General features: G+C 36.2%; 1 protein-coding gene across 1 annotated transcript in view; it reads left to right on the top strand.

Annotated features, from left to right (window-relative positions):
- The first annotated feature begins 14,464 nt into the window (after positions 1 to 14,464).
- LOC115625190 (neuronal PAS domain-containing protein 2) overlaps positions 14,465 to 17,044 on the top strand; it is a 65,571-nt gene continuing 62,991 nt past the window's right edge. The window contains exon 1 of the mRNA XM_030520156.1: positions 14,465 to 14,520. Within this exon, the coding sequence (XP_030376016.1) occupies positions 14,465 to 14,520 (56 nt within the window). The remainder of the gene's footprint in view (positions 14,521 to 17,044) is intronic.

The raw sequence follows: 17,044 nt of genomic DNA, 5'->3' as shown, positions 1-17,044 counted from the left end.
ATTAATTCCTGTGCGCGTGCGATTCATATCGAACGCTCGTCTGTGCTCGGCCAGTCAGTTAGGCAGACTTTAAGCCTGGAATTGAAAAGTTTGTCGTTTTTTGTGGTTGGTTGTTGTTGTGGTTGTTTTTTTTTAGAGTTTTTGGTTCACAAATCCATCACGTAGCGTGTGGAGTGAGCGCCATCTAGTGGCTGGCTAAATGGTTTCCGCAACAGGCTAGAAACTGTGTGAGTGGAAGTTTCTTTTTTGTTTTGGCCGCAAGCATTAGAATGTTTGTCTGTCTGTCTGCCATTTGGCCGTTTGGTTGGCTAGCTGGATGACTGGATGACTAGATGGGTGTCTGGCTGTCTGGATGTCTGGATGGCTCTATGGATCGCTTGGCACTGGTTACTTGTGTAAACACCCACTAAAAATGTAGCTGCATTTGCTGCGCCATGGTTCATAAATCATCGCGATAACAAATTACCGCTGCCTTGGCGCTCTGCGGCCACAGCAACAAAAGCATGGAAGTTACAAAAGATCAATCTTATTTGCGCCCAGTGAGCGTCTATTGCCAAAATACTTGTAGCGTTGGGAGAAATAGAAAAAAAATACAAAAAAAAAATAAAAAAAAAATAATAAAAAACAAGAGGCGCTAGACTTGAGAGCTAACTCCCCACTGCCTGGACCCAAATGCTATCCCACAGCTGCATCGCCTTTTGGTGCTGCTTGACCATAAGTTGCCGATTAATTTGGACGATTCAGAGGCGCACAATTCGCTATGGCCGAGGCATTATTATTATTATTGTTATTGCGCTTGCCATTGCGCGCGGTAAACAAACTTACAATTTAGATTGAATTTATTTAAGCGCGCCATAGTAAAGGCTGTCCAATCCCCCAAGCCCCCTTGTCCATCGGCGAGTCTAGAGTCAGAGCCATTGAGATCTTCATTTGCTGATCTTTCTGGGAACATCTTGCCGGCTGTGACCCCAAGGCGGCATCGGCGGCTGCGTATTGTCTGGCAGTCCAGTCCAGTCCAGTCGACTAAAGTCAAGTCGAGTCAGCGAGAAGGAAGAGAAGCCCGACTGACCAGTTTTTGGTATTTGGGGCTACGTTCCTTCCTTTGCTTAGCGCTGTGCGTTCATCGCGTTCATCGTCCTCCTCATCGCAGTGGTCGTTGCTTTTGAACTCTATTAAACTCAACGGATTTATTAATTTCGCTGCTGATTAACTGTTTCAGATATTTGTTTCCTTTTGCTGCGCATCCGTTATCCGTTAGTTGCATCGTTTAATAAATCATATTTGAATTTTTAAAATTAATTGCCCTGACCCATTATCTTCCTCACTCCCTCATTCTCTGTCCCCCTCTCTCACTCTTTTCTCTCTCTCTCTCTCTTTCTGGCGAACCTGAGCGCTGGTCGGTTTGCTTTTTGCGGCAATCATTATTTCTAATTCTTTTGTCAGAGCTAAAAAGCCGACATTTGACGAAGATTGACACTTTAGTAGCCCCAAATGAAAGAAGAAAACATATAATTAGGTGGCGAGCAAGTGCGGGCAAACATACTTGTGTACATACATATTTATATATCTATATATGTATGAGGCCAGAGAAAAGCGGAAACCAATGACCCTGTTAAAACATAATGGAGAGTGTATTGTGTCTGGAATTTATAGTCTCAGTCCAGAAATGTAGTTATATTTTAGTTTTAATTTGATTTTATACTCCAAATACGACTAAGAGTGCAACCATGCCTTTTTTATTATATTAATCATCAATGTATGCCCGACCACAGACAGATTTCAGCTTAATAATAATCATATAATTTGGGAAAAGAGTATACATATCTCCAAGCACATGCCCTAAAATAAATACTAACCTGCTTCTGGAAATAAGAGTCGACTTGAATGTTCAACGAGATGCTACAACTGAATGACTAAAAGCTTAATCCTGTCTAGATGTTTTGTTTGCATATCGTTTTCAATTTTTGGGAACTTGATAACCTACTGTTAACAGAAGTCTCTCTCTCTCTCTCTAGCATAAATACCTCGCTTTTTAATCATTTCCGGAGAAATCTCTGACCACACACAGCTTAAATCGGGGCAGAGCCGGGCTGTCAATTAAATTATCCCCCCCGCGTTGATGATTTCTCTTTTTACCATAAAGATATATATTTAGTAATTCATTGTCTTTTTACTGTTTTGTTATGTGCAATTGTTTAGAGTTTTTATTTGCTGATCAATTAAGGTTTCTGGGTACTTCTGTAAGTCGGAACACAGCTGGTTGGATGGCAAATAAAAATGTTTCCAAATGTTTATTAATATTATGTTCATATTATGTCATATTGTACTTGTTGACTTCAAAAAAGAACAAACCTTATTAAACGAAATATTTTGAAGAATATACGACTCATTCATGCGTTTCCATCTCTACATATATTTTATTTTAAATAATTATAATACTAAATAATACTTTATTTTAAAAATACTTTTAATTTAATTTTTATTCTGGAATGTTTTTGTTTTGTGCTTTTAGTTTAAAAATGTATTCACCTTCAATATGTTGTCTATAGTAAAGGAAGTAATTGAATAAATAATTTAACTGGCTTTGTCATAAAATGTAAGGAATAGAAGATTTTTGAAAGATTTTTAAGTTCTCATAGTATCTGATTTGGAAGATATTTCAAACTATTGAATTCTAACCTAAAAAAATTTAATATTTTTTAATAGTTTCGTTCAATACTTCCAAATCCTTTTGAGTGAAACGATGGAAGCCTATGATTAAGTCTATGCTTAAATCTTTAAAAAATCTTGATCTTGCTTTAAGATACAACATATAATCGATAGTTTTAATCAATACTACAAAATACCATGGAAAACGGGGGGGGGGGGGGGGGGGGGGGGGGGGCTATCTTTAGATGTTAAATTCTATTATCGAAAGATAATAAGAATAGTCAGAATATTTCAATTCAGTCCTCTACTGTTCGGTGGACTGGTGCCTCGACTACTGTCTATTTATATATCTTGCTTTAAATAAAGAAAATTTTCAATTATATAGAATATGGTAAAACTATTATGACCAATGAGTAGATATTGTTGGTTCCACCTTTAACAATTATTGCCAACATTTGATGCCGATGAGTGTATTGTTGAAATCGAAGACTCCAAAGTAAAATAAAAGTGGCTCCTCCATTAAAAACAATTGGCAATTATCTATATATTTTTTTAAGTTCTATTATAGACAAGAACAACGCAAATGCAAATGGAAACTTTGTTCTGTTCTAGTCTGTTCTGTTCAGTTTAATTCATTTCTCCTCTGGTTCCACTTTTAAAAAGTATTGGCAACATTTGATGATTTTTAAGTTCCATTAGTGGTAGAAAAAATGCAAGAAGAAGAAGAACAATCCAAATGCAAAGGGCAACTCTGTTCTGGTATGCTAAATTTCTGTTTAGTTTTGATAAAGCCAAAGAGTGTATTGTTGAAATCGAAGACTCCAAAGTAAAATAAAAGTGGTTCCTCCATTAAAAACGATTGGCAATTATCTATATATGTATGTATATTTTTTAAGTTCTATTATAGACAAGAACAACGTAAATGCAAGGGGCAACTTGGTTCTGTTCTAGTCTGTTCTGTTCAGTTCTGTTCAGTTCAGTTATAGTAATTTCTCTGTTCTGTTCTGTTCTAGTCTGTTCAGTTCAGTTCAGTTCAGTTCAATTTATTTCTCTGCTGTTCTGTTCTGTACTGTTCAGTTCTGGGGGCTGCCCCCAGCCTCGGCTGGTGTCCACTTATCTCGCGCAATTGATCGCTGGCGACATTGTAGCGTCCATTGTTTGCATTTTTTTGTGTTTGTCTAAAATGACATTTTTATATTGTTCGTTGTACCTGCGACTATCGTTCAAACAACATATGTGTGTGTATGTGTGTGTGTGTTATGGCAGTTGTTGCTATTGTTTTTTTTCCTTCGCTGCTGGCAGCCATTTTGGCCCGAGCCGCGTACAAATGGCAATTATAATTGCGGCTACTTAGCGTATACCCGACCCCTGCTTTTGGGGTGAGTGTTGGACTGCTGCTGGTAAGCTGCTTTGGTGGTTCTGGGTGGTGCATTTCTCTGTTGTTGTTCTTCTTGTTTTTTTTTCTTTCTTTTTTTTTTATAAAGGTAAACTATAGCTCATTGTTGTGGATTTTCCTGCTCACGCGTATGCTCTATGCCGTCAGAGTCACACCATTTGCCATGAGTCTAGGGAGATCGTTTTATTTAATTAAATGTGCGTTGCCATAAAATTTAGTACCAGCACTAAAACACTGCATTTATAAATACATTTATTTAAAAAAATAAATAACAATTAATGTATAAAAAAGAGTAATTGCTCTAAGGAAGGCAATTGTCTGGCAATTTCTGTGGCAGCTTTTCAATATAATCGCCACGTTTCAATAAACCTTTCCAGACAATTTGAGTTTTGTTTAATTGCAATTAGTTTTTTTTTCATATGTAATAAAAAAAAACATGATAAATTGGTGAAATGTTATAATTATGATTTCGCTTAGACACTTAGGTCATTAATAACAAGTGTGGTGCAATATAAAGGCTATTGAATGGTTTTTGAATTTTTCATCATGCCAGCTTGAACTAAATTTGTAACTAAAAATAACGCTACTGAAAGTTTGAAAGCAATTAAAAAAAAGAAACCGCTTTGAAGTAAAGTATGTATGTATAGTCCCTATAGACTCCGAAAACATTCAACCGATTTTGATCAAATGTTGTGGATATATTCAAAATAGTCCCATGGCTGATCCTGAGAAGTTTCATGGATAAACATAATTTTTTTCAAGAATTTTGGTTTTTCCTGTACATTTTTCCATTAATTGATTTTTTGTTATTTTCTTCCCATTTTTGTTGTATGTTTTAATATGAAGATTTGCAGTATACAACGGACCAATAGACCAATAAGAATGTCTATTAGGACATTGAAACAATCAAGTATATATAAAATAAAATTATGCCTGCAAGACCAATAAATCCAAGTTTTGTTGAGAATGGAAAGCGTCCTAAAGCTAACATACCGACTACGCTAGTTTAATATACGTATATAAATATATTGTATACGATTACATACAAATTATTTAAAATGTAAACATTTAATTACAAGAAATACCTGCCAGACAATCAGTGGGATTTATCTTGCCTCCCCCTAAATGAGATCTTGGCTTGAAATGAATCCGGTAGATGGTTGATCTTTCAATTACTATATGGAAATTAAATAAAAAAGCATATATGTATATATAAAAGCATTGTATAAAGAGCATACCCTTAAAATATTTATTTTAAGTAGTATTGAAGTATTCTACACTAATCTGAGTCCTTATTTTAACATTTTCTTAGCTGAACTCTTCTATATTGTCATTGTAATATTATATGTGGCAAAAAAAGCTATGAAGCTTCATCTCTTACCTTGACTACGTTTTGTATTAATCGTCCGCTATATTTGCTATTTAAGTTGTTCAATGATGCTTAATTGCTCCTAAAATATTTAAAACAATTCAAAAACATGGCTATTAATTGATGAAGGGCAATCAGTCGTCGAATTGACATGATCAGATTGTGTGTGTGTGTGTGTTTTTTTTATATACATAGTAATTAACAATGCACTTTGGTTTATCCTTTATGGTCTTAGCTTGTTGTAAACAGTTGTTGTTTTCACATTGGCGTGTTGTTCCTATTGTTGTTGTTGTTTGTTTTGTGAGTATTTGCGTACATATGAAGTAATTATATATAATTGCCAACAATGTGCATAATGCACACTTTTTTTATAGGTTGCTGATTTAGGTTTTTACACTAAATGCCATTTGGCCGTAAAAGGCAGATTTATTAGCATTTGCACTAAATGTCATTTGGGAATGAAGCGAGGGCTTGTTAGGGCCGCTGATGATAATGCTGGCAATAGCCTTTGACCCGATATCGATCAGCAAAGCCAGCACTTATTCAGCCTTGCACTTAATTGGCAAATTATGGCCGCACGGTGACGGCGACAGCGACTGCTCGTCTAGATCTGATCAAGCGAGCCATCAACTCTGACATTGATGCGGCAAAAGTTCCACCAAGGGTGTCTTGATCCGAGGCTCAGGACTGCCTGGGCAGCTGCTGCTGCTGCTCCTGTTTCTGTATCTACAAGTATATCTGCTTTGCGACGCGACGCGACGTAATGAGAAACTTGTTACGAAATTAGCCAGCGATCGAGTTGCATATATCAGTACTCCTTTTCGGGGTCCAGTCCGGCGAGTTGTCCTGCCACAAGCGCCGCTGTCACTGCCATCGAGCACTGAAAGCTATTAAGACCCTCTGGCAAAAAGTTATACAAACACATAATTCCTCAAACGAATGACAAGGGGCCGCAAAATTTATACGCGAGAAGCAGTGGATGGAAAAAAATATTTAATAGTATATATATTCAGCACTAAACGCACCTGCCTCTCACGTCGTTCAGTTCAGTTTAGTTGCAGTTCACAAATGTTGAAGCGCAAATTGATAAGCTGCAAATGCAACAACAACAACCTTACAACAAAACAATAAAATACAACAACACATACGTGTATGGAAATCTGGGTGACCGTTGTGGCTTTGCTTTTATTATGAAAATATTTTTAACTCGATTTAATTGCATTTTTTACACAGAAAGATTCTCATTCCCAAAATGTTGTTAGTTCTAGTTGAAAGTATATTTGTTTTTGAATTATTTATTACAATACACTATGATATTTAATTAGTGAATAAATTACACTTGCAAGCCAGTACTTGGTGTTAAAAGATCATCTAAGGAATTCTCTTAATTGAAATGACAAGTCGAAATGTATGAGGATGGGAAATATTTACTATTTATTTAAATAAATTATTATTCAATTATGATAAATTCAATCAAATATTACGTATTGGTTATTCGATTAAGTCGGTCTTCTCGTGAGCTGGCCTGAAATGGCGTCAACAGAGAAGTCTGAAATTGTAAGTTTATTAAGTAACGAAATACGCTTTGCAGTATTACTTTTTATACTTGAATGTAACAATAACTCTAAGTCTGTGGAGAAGATGAAAGTCCACGAAGAAGAGAATGATAGCAGAATAGAGGGTTTTCAAGAGGAGCTGAAAACAGTTTAAAAAACCAAAATATTATACAACGAAGCTTTGTCTAAACAACAATTTCATTTAAAAATTGTAACCTTTATTATAAATAATAATGCCAATATTTGCATTCAACTTAAAGCTAAAATATTAACAGTTTTATAAACATATTTATTTAAAAATTTTAAGCTGTATATAAACAATAATAACTGTGAATCGGGGCATAGCTGACCGACTTACAAATAAAATTCCCCCAACGTGTCGGAAACATTAATAGACGTTATTGTACAGCTTTGTGTTAGGCTTTCTTATCTTTTAAGTTGAGTTTAAATTTTTATATTAAGTTATATCATCATTTTATTTATTATTTTAATATATATAAAATGTTAAAATATAATTTAATTATTATAATCGACAGAATTATTGTTGATGTACTAAATAGGAATAAATAAATAAATAAATAATAAATAAATAAATAAATAAAATAAAATAATGCCAGTACTTGTATTTGCTTTCGCTATAAATAAACTTCACAAAATTGTCATTCTTGATAGTAGACTGAAAGAATTCGAGATTGCGAGAATTGGTAAGATTTCAAAGAGTGTTGAATAACTGATATTAATAGATATTGATAGATTGTAGATGGTTTTGCTTTAATTTTTTTAGCGTATGCAAGAATTTTTATATATATAAGTATAATAATATTTTGTGTAATTTTTTTGCGCTGCTTTTATTTCTTTTTTATTTATTTGAGTTCGAGAGTTTACCTCGAATTCATTATGATAAATTAATATATTTAGCTTGAAAATGTTTTTTATCTTTTTCTTTCTTTTTCAGAGAAAGCTGTGCTACAAATGGTGTTAAGAGATTTTCCAAAAATAAGAAAAAGGGTATAGAAGCTATTGAACATCGCTGGAAGAGGTGTATCGATTTGAAAGCAGACTAGACAAATAATTTGTAAAGCTTTTCAGAATGCTTGTCTATTTTATTTTATTCTATTTATTTAGTAAGTCGTTTAGTAGTTAAATAATCTTTTTAAATAACTTAAATCTATAAAAAGGCAACTGTTGTTTAGATTTCCTAAACATTATTTATAATTATTACAATTTTAAAGCATTTCACTTCAGATATGGTGGATATTATTTGACTCTAACTAGGAATGTATTGTCAAAGGATTCTTTCTCTACTCCTTTTTTGCTAAAAACAAATGAGCATCCAAAACAAACTCAATTACAATAATAGTTGTTAGGCAGTGTAACGGATTCCAAGTTCTTTAAACTGGCGAGATGTAATTACGACAAGAGTTCAATTTTGCATCAATTTATTCAGAGGATTGTTGAATTGGAGTCAGCTGAAGTACGAAAGGAATTGTAAAGAAGCCAAAGAAAATAGCTTGAAATACAGTTACAATTCGCTGCAGAGGCTCATTAATTTCATTAATTAACCTCAGCATAATCTGTACTTTAGCTAAAAACTTGGTTCCAGTTGTTTGATTGATTGATTGATTGAATTTTGACCCCAATTTTCGAGAGGCTTAATTTGTTAATGTGTATTGTCTTTCTAAATGCTGGTCACCCTGTTGGGAAGAACATGCTTCGAGTCGCACTGTAAATATTGGATCTCAAATGGCTTATTAGAGCGCTGCTTCTGCGCCCTGTCTCACATGTCAATAGGCTGTACCTTCTGTTCAATGTGTCCGCTGTCTGTTGTCCTTTGCCGGACCTTGCGCTTCAGTTGGAGTCTGTGCCACATTCTTGGTCACTGCTGCGCAGCGGGATTTGCGCATGCGCACAACCTCCGCGCACAGTGGCGAGCTGCAGCAGCCAATCGCCAATAGGAGCTGGCCAGACCCTAGCGGAGTCCTCAATACTTGTGTGTTTGGGCCGTGCGACTCGGCTAGATAAACATTTGCTTTGCATTGAATATTTGCACGCAATGTAATTGCAGCAGGCGTCCAGCAGTTGCAGCCTAAACTGCAACTGCAACTGCAACAGCAACTTTGCAGCCAAATGTCTTTAGTTGGCAAGACACCTTCGGCATTGACGTCATGGCCCTTGATTGCCGCCTTGCCTGCTCAGCAATGCGAACATGACACTTGCTATATGCATCGTTTGCTTTTGGCTTCAAGAGGAGGCTCTGTTCTGCCCTGTTGTGTTGTCTTGTGCTGTGTCTCTTGGCCATATGTGTCCATGGCCTGCGGTTAATTTTCATCGCACTGACATATGGCGGCATTGTCAGTCGTCGTTGTCGTCGTTTTCGTTGTCGTCGTCTTGCCAGCTTTTGGCTTTGACTGCAGACATTTCGTTTGGGCCAACTGAATTTTTGTTTTGCCAGCCTGCTACCTCTCTGGTGTTTACTTAGTTGTGCTTTTTTTTTAATTACACTTTTAATTTTGCGCTTTTCTAGGAATTTGGCACACAGGTTTTTCTGTAGTTGTTGTCGTCAGTGGCACAAATAAATCATTGAGATAAGCGGCATAGTAAGCTGTTGCACAGTGGAGACTGTCTAAAGTAGACAATTCTTCAAAATATCCTAGATTAAGTTTCATTTCCGCAGCTTTTTATTTAGGTTTTAAAGCAAATTATTAAGGGGTTACAAAAATTACCTCCTATTATTTTTAAAGGCATAGACATCAAAAGAACTAATACGTTTCTGAAAGAGGAGCACTTCTTTTGTTTTTGTCCAGCACCTAGCAGGTTTCGGGCAACCCTTCCTAAATGATCTTAGAGAATAAAAGCAAACTTGTTAAAATCAAGGCGAACTATTTGGCATCTCTATGAGTTAACTCAACGCAATCTACCTTACTTTAAGTAATTTTTATTATACCATATCATTACAATTATTTTTACTTGAAAATTAAAAAAAATTTTTATTAAATATGCCCCATTTTTATTGTATTTTATTTCACTTTTGTAATTTTGAAAATTAATTATAAAAAGAAAATAAATTAAGGAAAACGTTCTATTTTCCTTAAAATTCAATAAAAAATTGAATGCTGGACATCACTTTGAATTCTTCTGCAATGTTATTAAAAAAAAAAAAAATATATATATATATATATATATATATATATATATATATATATATATATATATATATATATATATATATATATATATATATATGTATACAGTTAGGCAGGTATTGTGTAAGGAGTGGTTTGCATTTTTTCTCATCCCCTCTCACCATGCACCAACAAAATATCTTTTCTGCTTAAATAAATAACAAATACATATGCTTTATGCCTAGTATTTTGAAAATGGGTAAATATTCACAGGACTTACTGTACTTTATACTTGTTGTTGCAGGGCATTTATGACTGGGCTTTAATGGCCTTTGTTGTCCAGTCAGGAGGGAGAGGGGTGGGCTTGAACAAGAGGGGAAAAAACCCTGTGATTTGCGCCTAAGCGACAACCCGTAATTTGCATTTACGTCAGCCATATGAAAAATCGCGTACAGAAGAACATTAGTGATAGGCAGCGGAAGTAAGACGAGAGGAAACCGAAATGCATTTACTGCATTGCTGCAAACAATTTAACAGACATGTAAAATACCAGGATAAAATGGTGGTGAGCGATGGTGAGTGCGAGCGGCAGAGATGCAAGCGAGTGATAACTAATATAAGTTGAGCTTTAAAATTTTTAATTACCCCATAATTAATTAATAGCAGAAACAGATAAAGGCACACACACACACACACACACACCCTCAAGCACTCGCACACTTCCATACATACATATATGCCATATAAAAGATGACATTTCGTCTGGCCAGTGCGTTAGAGTGAAAGAGAAATAATGCTCTTGGTATGTGTGTGTGCGTGTGTGTGAATATTTGTAAGAACACGCCCCTCAAGTTCGTTGAGCACAAAAGTCGGGAAGCGCATGAGTGAACAACGTCGCTGAGTAAGAGTGCGAGCAAGATAGCCAATAGACTTCCATAATTGGTCAGAGTGGCTTCCAGACGTGCACTCACAACCACAATGGCGAGCGGAACGAATGGCAATTGCGGAACAGGCGCATCACCCATTGTTTGGCTCGCTTGCACTCACATCTGAAGTGCTGGTTCTATTCCAGCTGCGCTTCCAGTGCAGCGACTATGCTTTGGTATGCGTGTGATCGCGTTGCCAGGACGACTGGAAGGCCACAACATTGTGTGTTTCAGGTGCCACAACGTTCCCACAGCATTGTTGTTGTTTTTGCTGAACGCTCAGGACTGGTTTTTTCCAATTTCGTTTTCAGTTCTTGTTGGATTCTCAAAGCGTCTACGTGGCCGCGCAGTCACGCAAGAGTCTCGCGTAACGAACGTGGCCAAAAACAAAATATTTTCGGCAACGTCTGTGTCTGAGCAGCCGTCGGCGCTTTTGTTGCTCTTGTGGCGCTCACACATACACATACACGCACACGCACACACACACGCACGCACATACAGATTATTGGCATAGATGTGTGAGTCAAGCGCCCTCGTCTCTGTGTGTGTGGCTCATTTCAAATGGCATCGAGTCGCCGTCGCGTGCAGTCGCAACTAACGGTCTTTCATTCGCTGACAGACTGACTGACTGTCTTTTCGGCGTTTCGGTGTGTTTTCGTTTTCGCACGCGTTTAGATCAGTGCTCCCCATAAATGTAAGAAATTCTAATTCTTGTGTCTTCAATAAAAGTGGAAAATTAAAAGTGCACAAAATTGGAAAAACAACAAACAAAATAAAAACGCAGACAAAAACAAAATAAAAGGCCCAGTCGACCAATTCGTGGCACGCGATACCCTACGTCTGGCATTGTTCTTTCAATGAGCACGCAATGTGCGAATTTTTAGTGTGTGCGCTTCCACAACAACAACAACAACAACAGCAACAACATTAATAATAGGAATAACAACAACAAGAAAACGCAACGCAAAGACAAGTGCAAGTGCAGTTCGCCAATTGCCGGCGGTCATTCACTTCTATTCTATTCTCTTCGGGCGCTCCCAGTTGGCGTTTCGTTGCGTGTCGCACCGGCAGACAAAATGTCACTTTGACAGCTGCTGACGTCGCTGCCAACGTAGGCGCCAGCGTCGTTGGCGTCGTCGTCGACGCTGCCCTGGCGTCGATCGTGCCTCACATTATTTGCGTGTCATTCTTGCGTTTGCTGTGCTGATTTGTTGCATGCGTCAACGCCAACGCCAGCGCTAAACCAACAACAACAATAACAAATGCGCACAAGTGAAAAGCAAAAGTGTTGCACACACCACCATACATACAAACCTACATACATACATGCAGACATGCAGACATATGTACATAACTGCATTTCAATCAAAAGCAATTGAAATAACATTTTCCGCATCATCCTCACTGGTCTTCAATAATGTCTTTGAACTTGAATCGATTTTTTAATTTTGCTCGCAGATAAGCGTCTAATTAAACAAATTAGAACGAATAGCAGTTTGGCTAGAAATGTATAGGAATATTTGTGAGCTAGAAATATTGTAACCATAGAATATATGAATGTATTTTAAAAAGTGTATTTCAATTTTACACATTTCTTTAGAAAATATTTGTTCAGATCTATTCTTAGATAAGAAGACAAATATTTTTCATAGATAAGCGTCTAATTAAACAAATTAGAACGAATAGCACAAAAAGCATAAATAGTTTACACAATCGGGAGAAAAAACGGCAGCTGAAACAATTTATTTCAAGTATTAGTTTTTGTTCGGCTTCGTTTATGTGAGCTAGAAATATTGTAGCCATAGAATATATAAAAGTATTTTAAAAAGTATATTTCAATTTTACGAATTCATTTAGCAAATATATGTTCAGATCTGTTCTTAGATAAGAAGACAAATATCTATGAAAAGATAAGCGTCTAATTAATCAAATTAGTAGGAATAATATAAAGAGCATAAATAGTTTACACAAACGGGAGGAAAAACGGCAACTAATACAATTTATTTCAAGTTGTAGTTTTTGGTTGGCTATAGAAATATTTGTGAGCTAGAAATATTGTAAACATTGCATATTGTTGCATTTGTATTATCATTGAAAAAGTTTATTTCAATTTTACAAATGTCTTTAGAAAATATTAGTTCAGATTTATTCTTAGACAAGAAGCAAATCTATCTGTGCAAAAGATAGAAGCGTCTAGTTAAACAAATTAGAAGGAATAACATAAAAAGCATAGTTCATTTACACAATCGGGAGAAAAAAAGGCAACTAAAACAATTTATTTCAAATTGTTGTTTTTGTTTGGCTAGAAATATATAGAAATATTCGTGATCTAGAAATATTGTAGCCATTGCATATTGTTGCATTTGTATTCTTATTAAAAAAGTTAATTTCAATTTTACGAATTTCTTTATTGGATATCTTCTTAGACTAGAAGAGAAATATTTTGCACGCAAATTTGTTTAATTTATTAAAAAGGTTTTAAGAAGGAATTTAAAATTTAAAGCTTTCTTCCATTCCTTTTGGTTGAGTATTTATCTTTATTAAAAATATTTTCTTGTTTGAGATCTACTTCTAGACCAGAAGTCTTAAATTTTCAATTCTTCGTTCAGACAGGCAAATACACCCTTTCAAACGAACTTTATAGAAGTGGATAAACTATTGTTTATTTAATTTTTATGCGAAATCAAATTCTATCAACCTCATATAGCAGACAGTTGTTATCAGTATGATAGGCTATACAATGGATACAATTTCTAATCATCGGACAATCAAATACTTAATACTATAAAAATGTATACATTCCTTCATTTTACACTTCTTCAATCAATCAATTAGTTTGCACTCAAAGCTTAAACATTTTTATGCAATAAAGACAGTTTATAATTAATTATTATAATTATATTTGCACAACTTCGAAATTAGCCTACATTGTTAAATTCTTCTCTCACTCCCAGCTCTACGAAGCCATAGCCAAACGATATCCAAAGTGCAATAATCGACGGGAAAAAAAAAACAAAATACGAATCAAAGTGATACACATGGTTAAAAATCAAACAGAATGTAATTAAAAATTGTGTATAGCAGACAACGAAACTGAACAAAAAAGAAATAAGGTACAGCCTCAGTCAGTCTCAGTCTCAGTCGCAGTCGCAGTCACAGCCCCAGTCCCAGCCCCAGCAGGATCTCAAGAATTTCCAGCAAAGACATCGTGTGGCTGGCTGCTGACTCTGTATCTGTGTGGCTGCTAAAAGCAAATAAAATCAATAAATAAAATACAACTGCAAAACAAAAACACAAAACACAAAACAAGAAACAAAGTAAGGGAATAAACCTCCAAAAAGTGTATCCGAGTGCATCGTGTTAGCAGCAGTCGCTGCCTCCTCTGCCCTGTCAAGAAGAGCACAAAATCATTCACAACGGCGACCATAACGAACTCCGCCCTTGCAATGAGCCAGCTGGGCACCGTTTATGCCACCAAACGGAGGCGACGCAACGGAAAAAGGTGAGTACACTGTGGTGCCCCAGCGCTGCGGGAGGGAGCAGGCTGGAGGCAGATGTGTGGATAGGCTCCCAAAGCGAGTGTGCGACCATTATTATTGAAAGATTTCAATCAGTCAAGGCGGTAAACATCTTCAGCCTGGATTGCTAGGCTGGAGGGCGCCTCACAGTGTAACGGAATTTGAATGCAAGTTCTTCAATCAGGCAATTAAGATCGATTGCTAAGTATTTAGCAATACTGCAAAAGCAGGGCTTGTTTTAAAAACAGAAATAGTAACAGTTTATAGATACTAGTTGCCAATTACATTTGCTTAATGTGTTTACAAGAAAACTAAAAGGACCGTTCCAAAATGTATTTCAAAATTTCAATTTGTAACTCCTATGTGCTAAGAGCTTGCCCCAAGAATCTGTTAACTTAAATATAAAGTTTGCTCCCATTCCATTACAAGGAAGGAATTAGGCAAAGACTTTTGTGTTTAATTCCGATATGAAAAATGTCCAAGAAGTTCTTTTTTTGATGTTAATTTAATGTTGTTATAATGATGTTAATAAATTTAAAAAAATGGCTTTAAATATGAACAGATTATTGAATTTAATTGTTTTTTGCGTTAAGAAATGTGCCAATATTTTATATAAAATTACATAAACAATAAATTTGCATAAAAGGGCTGCAAATTTGAGGATATATATTAAATTTAATTTAAACAAATTTTGTTTTGGGTATACTCTGAGCTTAGGAATAGTTTGAATTAATCTAAAATATTCTCTTTTTTTAATTTGTGAATGTGCAGGAAAAGCTTTTAGGGGGATTAGTCAATAAGGGGAATAGGAAGTGCTGAAGTTTTAGAATACCTGGATTGGATAATAATATTCAAAAAATGCCTAGAGGGGCTAATCTGGACTACAAAAGGTTTCTAAAGGATGAGGGGGGTTCTTAACCAAGTTCTTAGTTATGAGCGAAAAATGAACCGAATCAACTATCAGATAACTTTAAGTTCATTATTTTTGCGCTTCCTTGTCTATTCAGAATCGTTTACTCCGAAGTGTATATATTTAGCTGCAGAACTCTATTTTACCTTCTGCAAAAAAACTAGTAAAATTTCCAACTTGAAGAGTAAACAAAATACATTTTTAAAAGTTACACTCCAACAGGTGACTTATTTTTATAATCCGATGTGTATGTATTTAGCTGGATGACTCTATTTAACTTAACTTAGCATATCTCCAGTATATTTATATTCTGCAAAAAAACTAGGAAAGTTTCCAAGTTGAAGAGTGAACAAAATACTTTTTGAAAAGTTACACTCCAACAAGTGACTTATTTACAAATAATTTTTAATTTATATATAAACAATATGGTTCGAGCAACAATTATACTGTCTTTAAAAAGAAGCGAAAACAAATGTATTTTCTATTTCATACCACTGTGCATAGGCGCCACCTGCTGCTGAGCGATTTGTTAACGCAATCAATCTGTGGCCTGTTGCCGCGTCAGAGCCGAAGCCCATTGTTGCAACTGCGATTATCGGCTTTATTATCGGCTGGCTACTGATAAATGATGACCGCCAGCTGGGGCGTTTTAGTCTCGCTTTGCTACTGTGGAGACAACCTCGAGTGCTGCAGGTTCTGGCGCTTTATTAATGATCTGAGCGGCCTTTGTTGACAAACTCCATTTGTTTGCCACCATTCCGAACTACTTGTATTGTGTGGCAGTTGACTTTTTACTTCGGCGACGGCCAAATAAAAAGTGACTTCGCACAATTAGTCTCTCGATGCGCATATGCGGCTTGGGTTATTATATTCTGGCTTATAGTACAAGAAGTGCAATTAATATTTTATGCATGTATGCTCAAAGTTGCGTGAAATTACAGTTGTTGAGTGCTTCCAGTTTTTTCTTTTCTTTTCTTCTCTTCTTCTTTTTTGTGGCACTGAACTGCGTGTGCGGTCCGTTTTGATAAAGTCTTTGGCTATCACACTTATCGCCACAATGAGATCTCGGCCAAAAGTGTATGTAATTTGGCTTAATTTTGTGTACTTTACCGCAAGAGTCGGGTCCAAACATGGCTTTTTATGTGGGTAAAATACTTATAAAAATGTATGTAATAAATAATTACAAGCGAACGCGTTGCAGCGCCTATAAATATGCAAAACGCTGCACATTCTTGTGCGCAAACTTTGGCGCGCAGCCCCGCCCAGTCGGGCACCGGCTTGGCCTTTATGGCAACACTAGAAGTGGTGGTGCTTGTGGTGCTGGTGGTGCTCTTGGTGGTGACACCCCACTGTAATTACGCCCATAATCATGCGCAGCTGATCAATTGCAGTTGCAGTGGAAGTTGCAGTGGAAGTTGAAGTTGCACCATCCACGTCCACGGTGGCAAAGGCACGGCGCACAGAAGCAGCAGCCTGGCGAGACAAAGTTATTAATTTAGCTTTTTGTGTTATTGTTATTGTTGGCTTTTTGTGCGCCATTGACAGGCGCAGCGTGAGGGCAGCCAAGGGTTTGCTGACGGTTTAGTCGATGGTTGCGT

Source organism: Scaptodrosophila lebanonensis, unplaced genomic scaffold (assembly GCF_003285725.1).
Source record: "Scaptodrosophila lebanonensis strain 11010-0011.00,11010-0021.00 unplaced genomic scaffold, SlebRS2 tig00000072-arrow-pilon, whole genome shotgun sequence".
NCBI classification, from domain to species: domain Eukaryota; kingdom Metazoa; phylum Arthropoda; class Insecta; order Diptera; family Drosophilidae; genus Scaptodrosophila; species Scaptodrosophila lebanonensis.
This window is presented reverse-complemented; position numbering and strand designations above follow the sequence as displayed.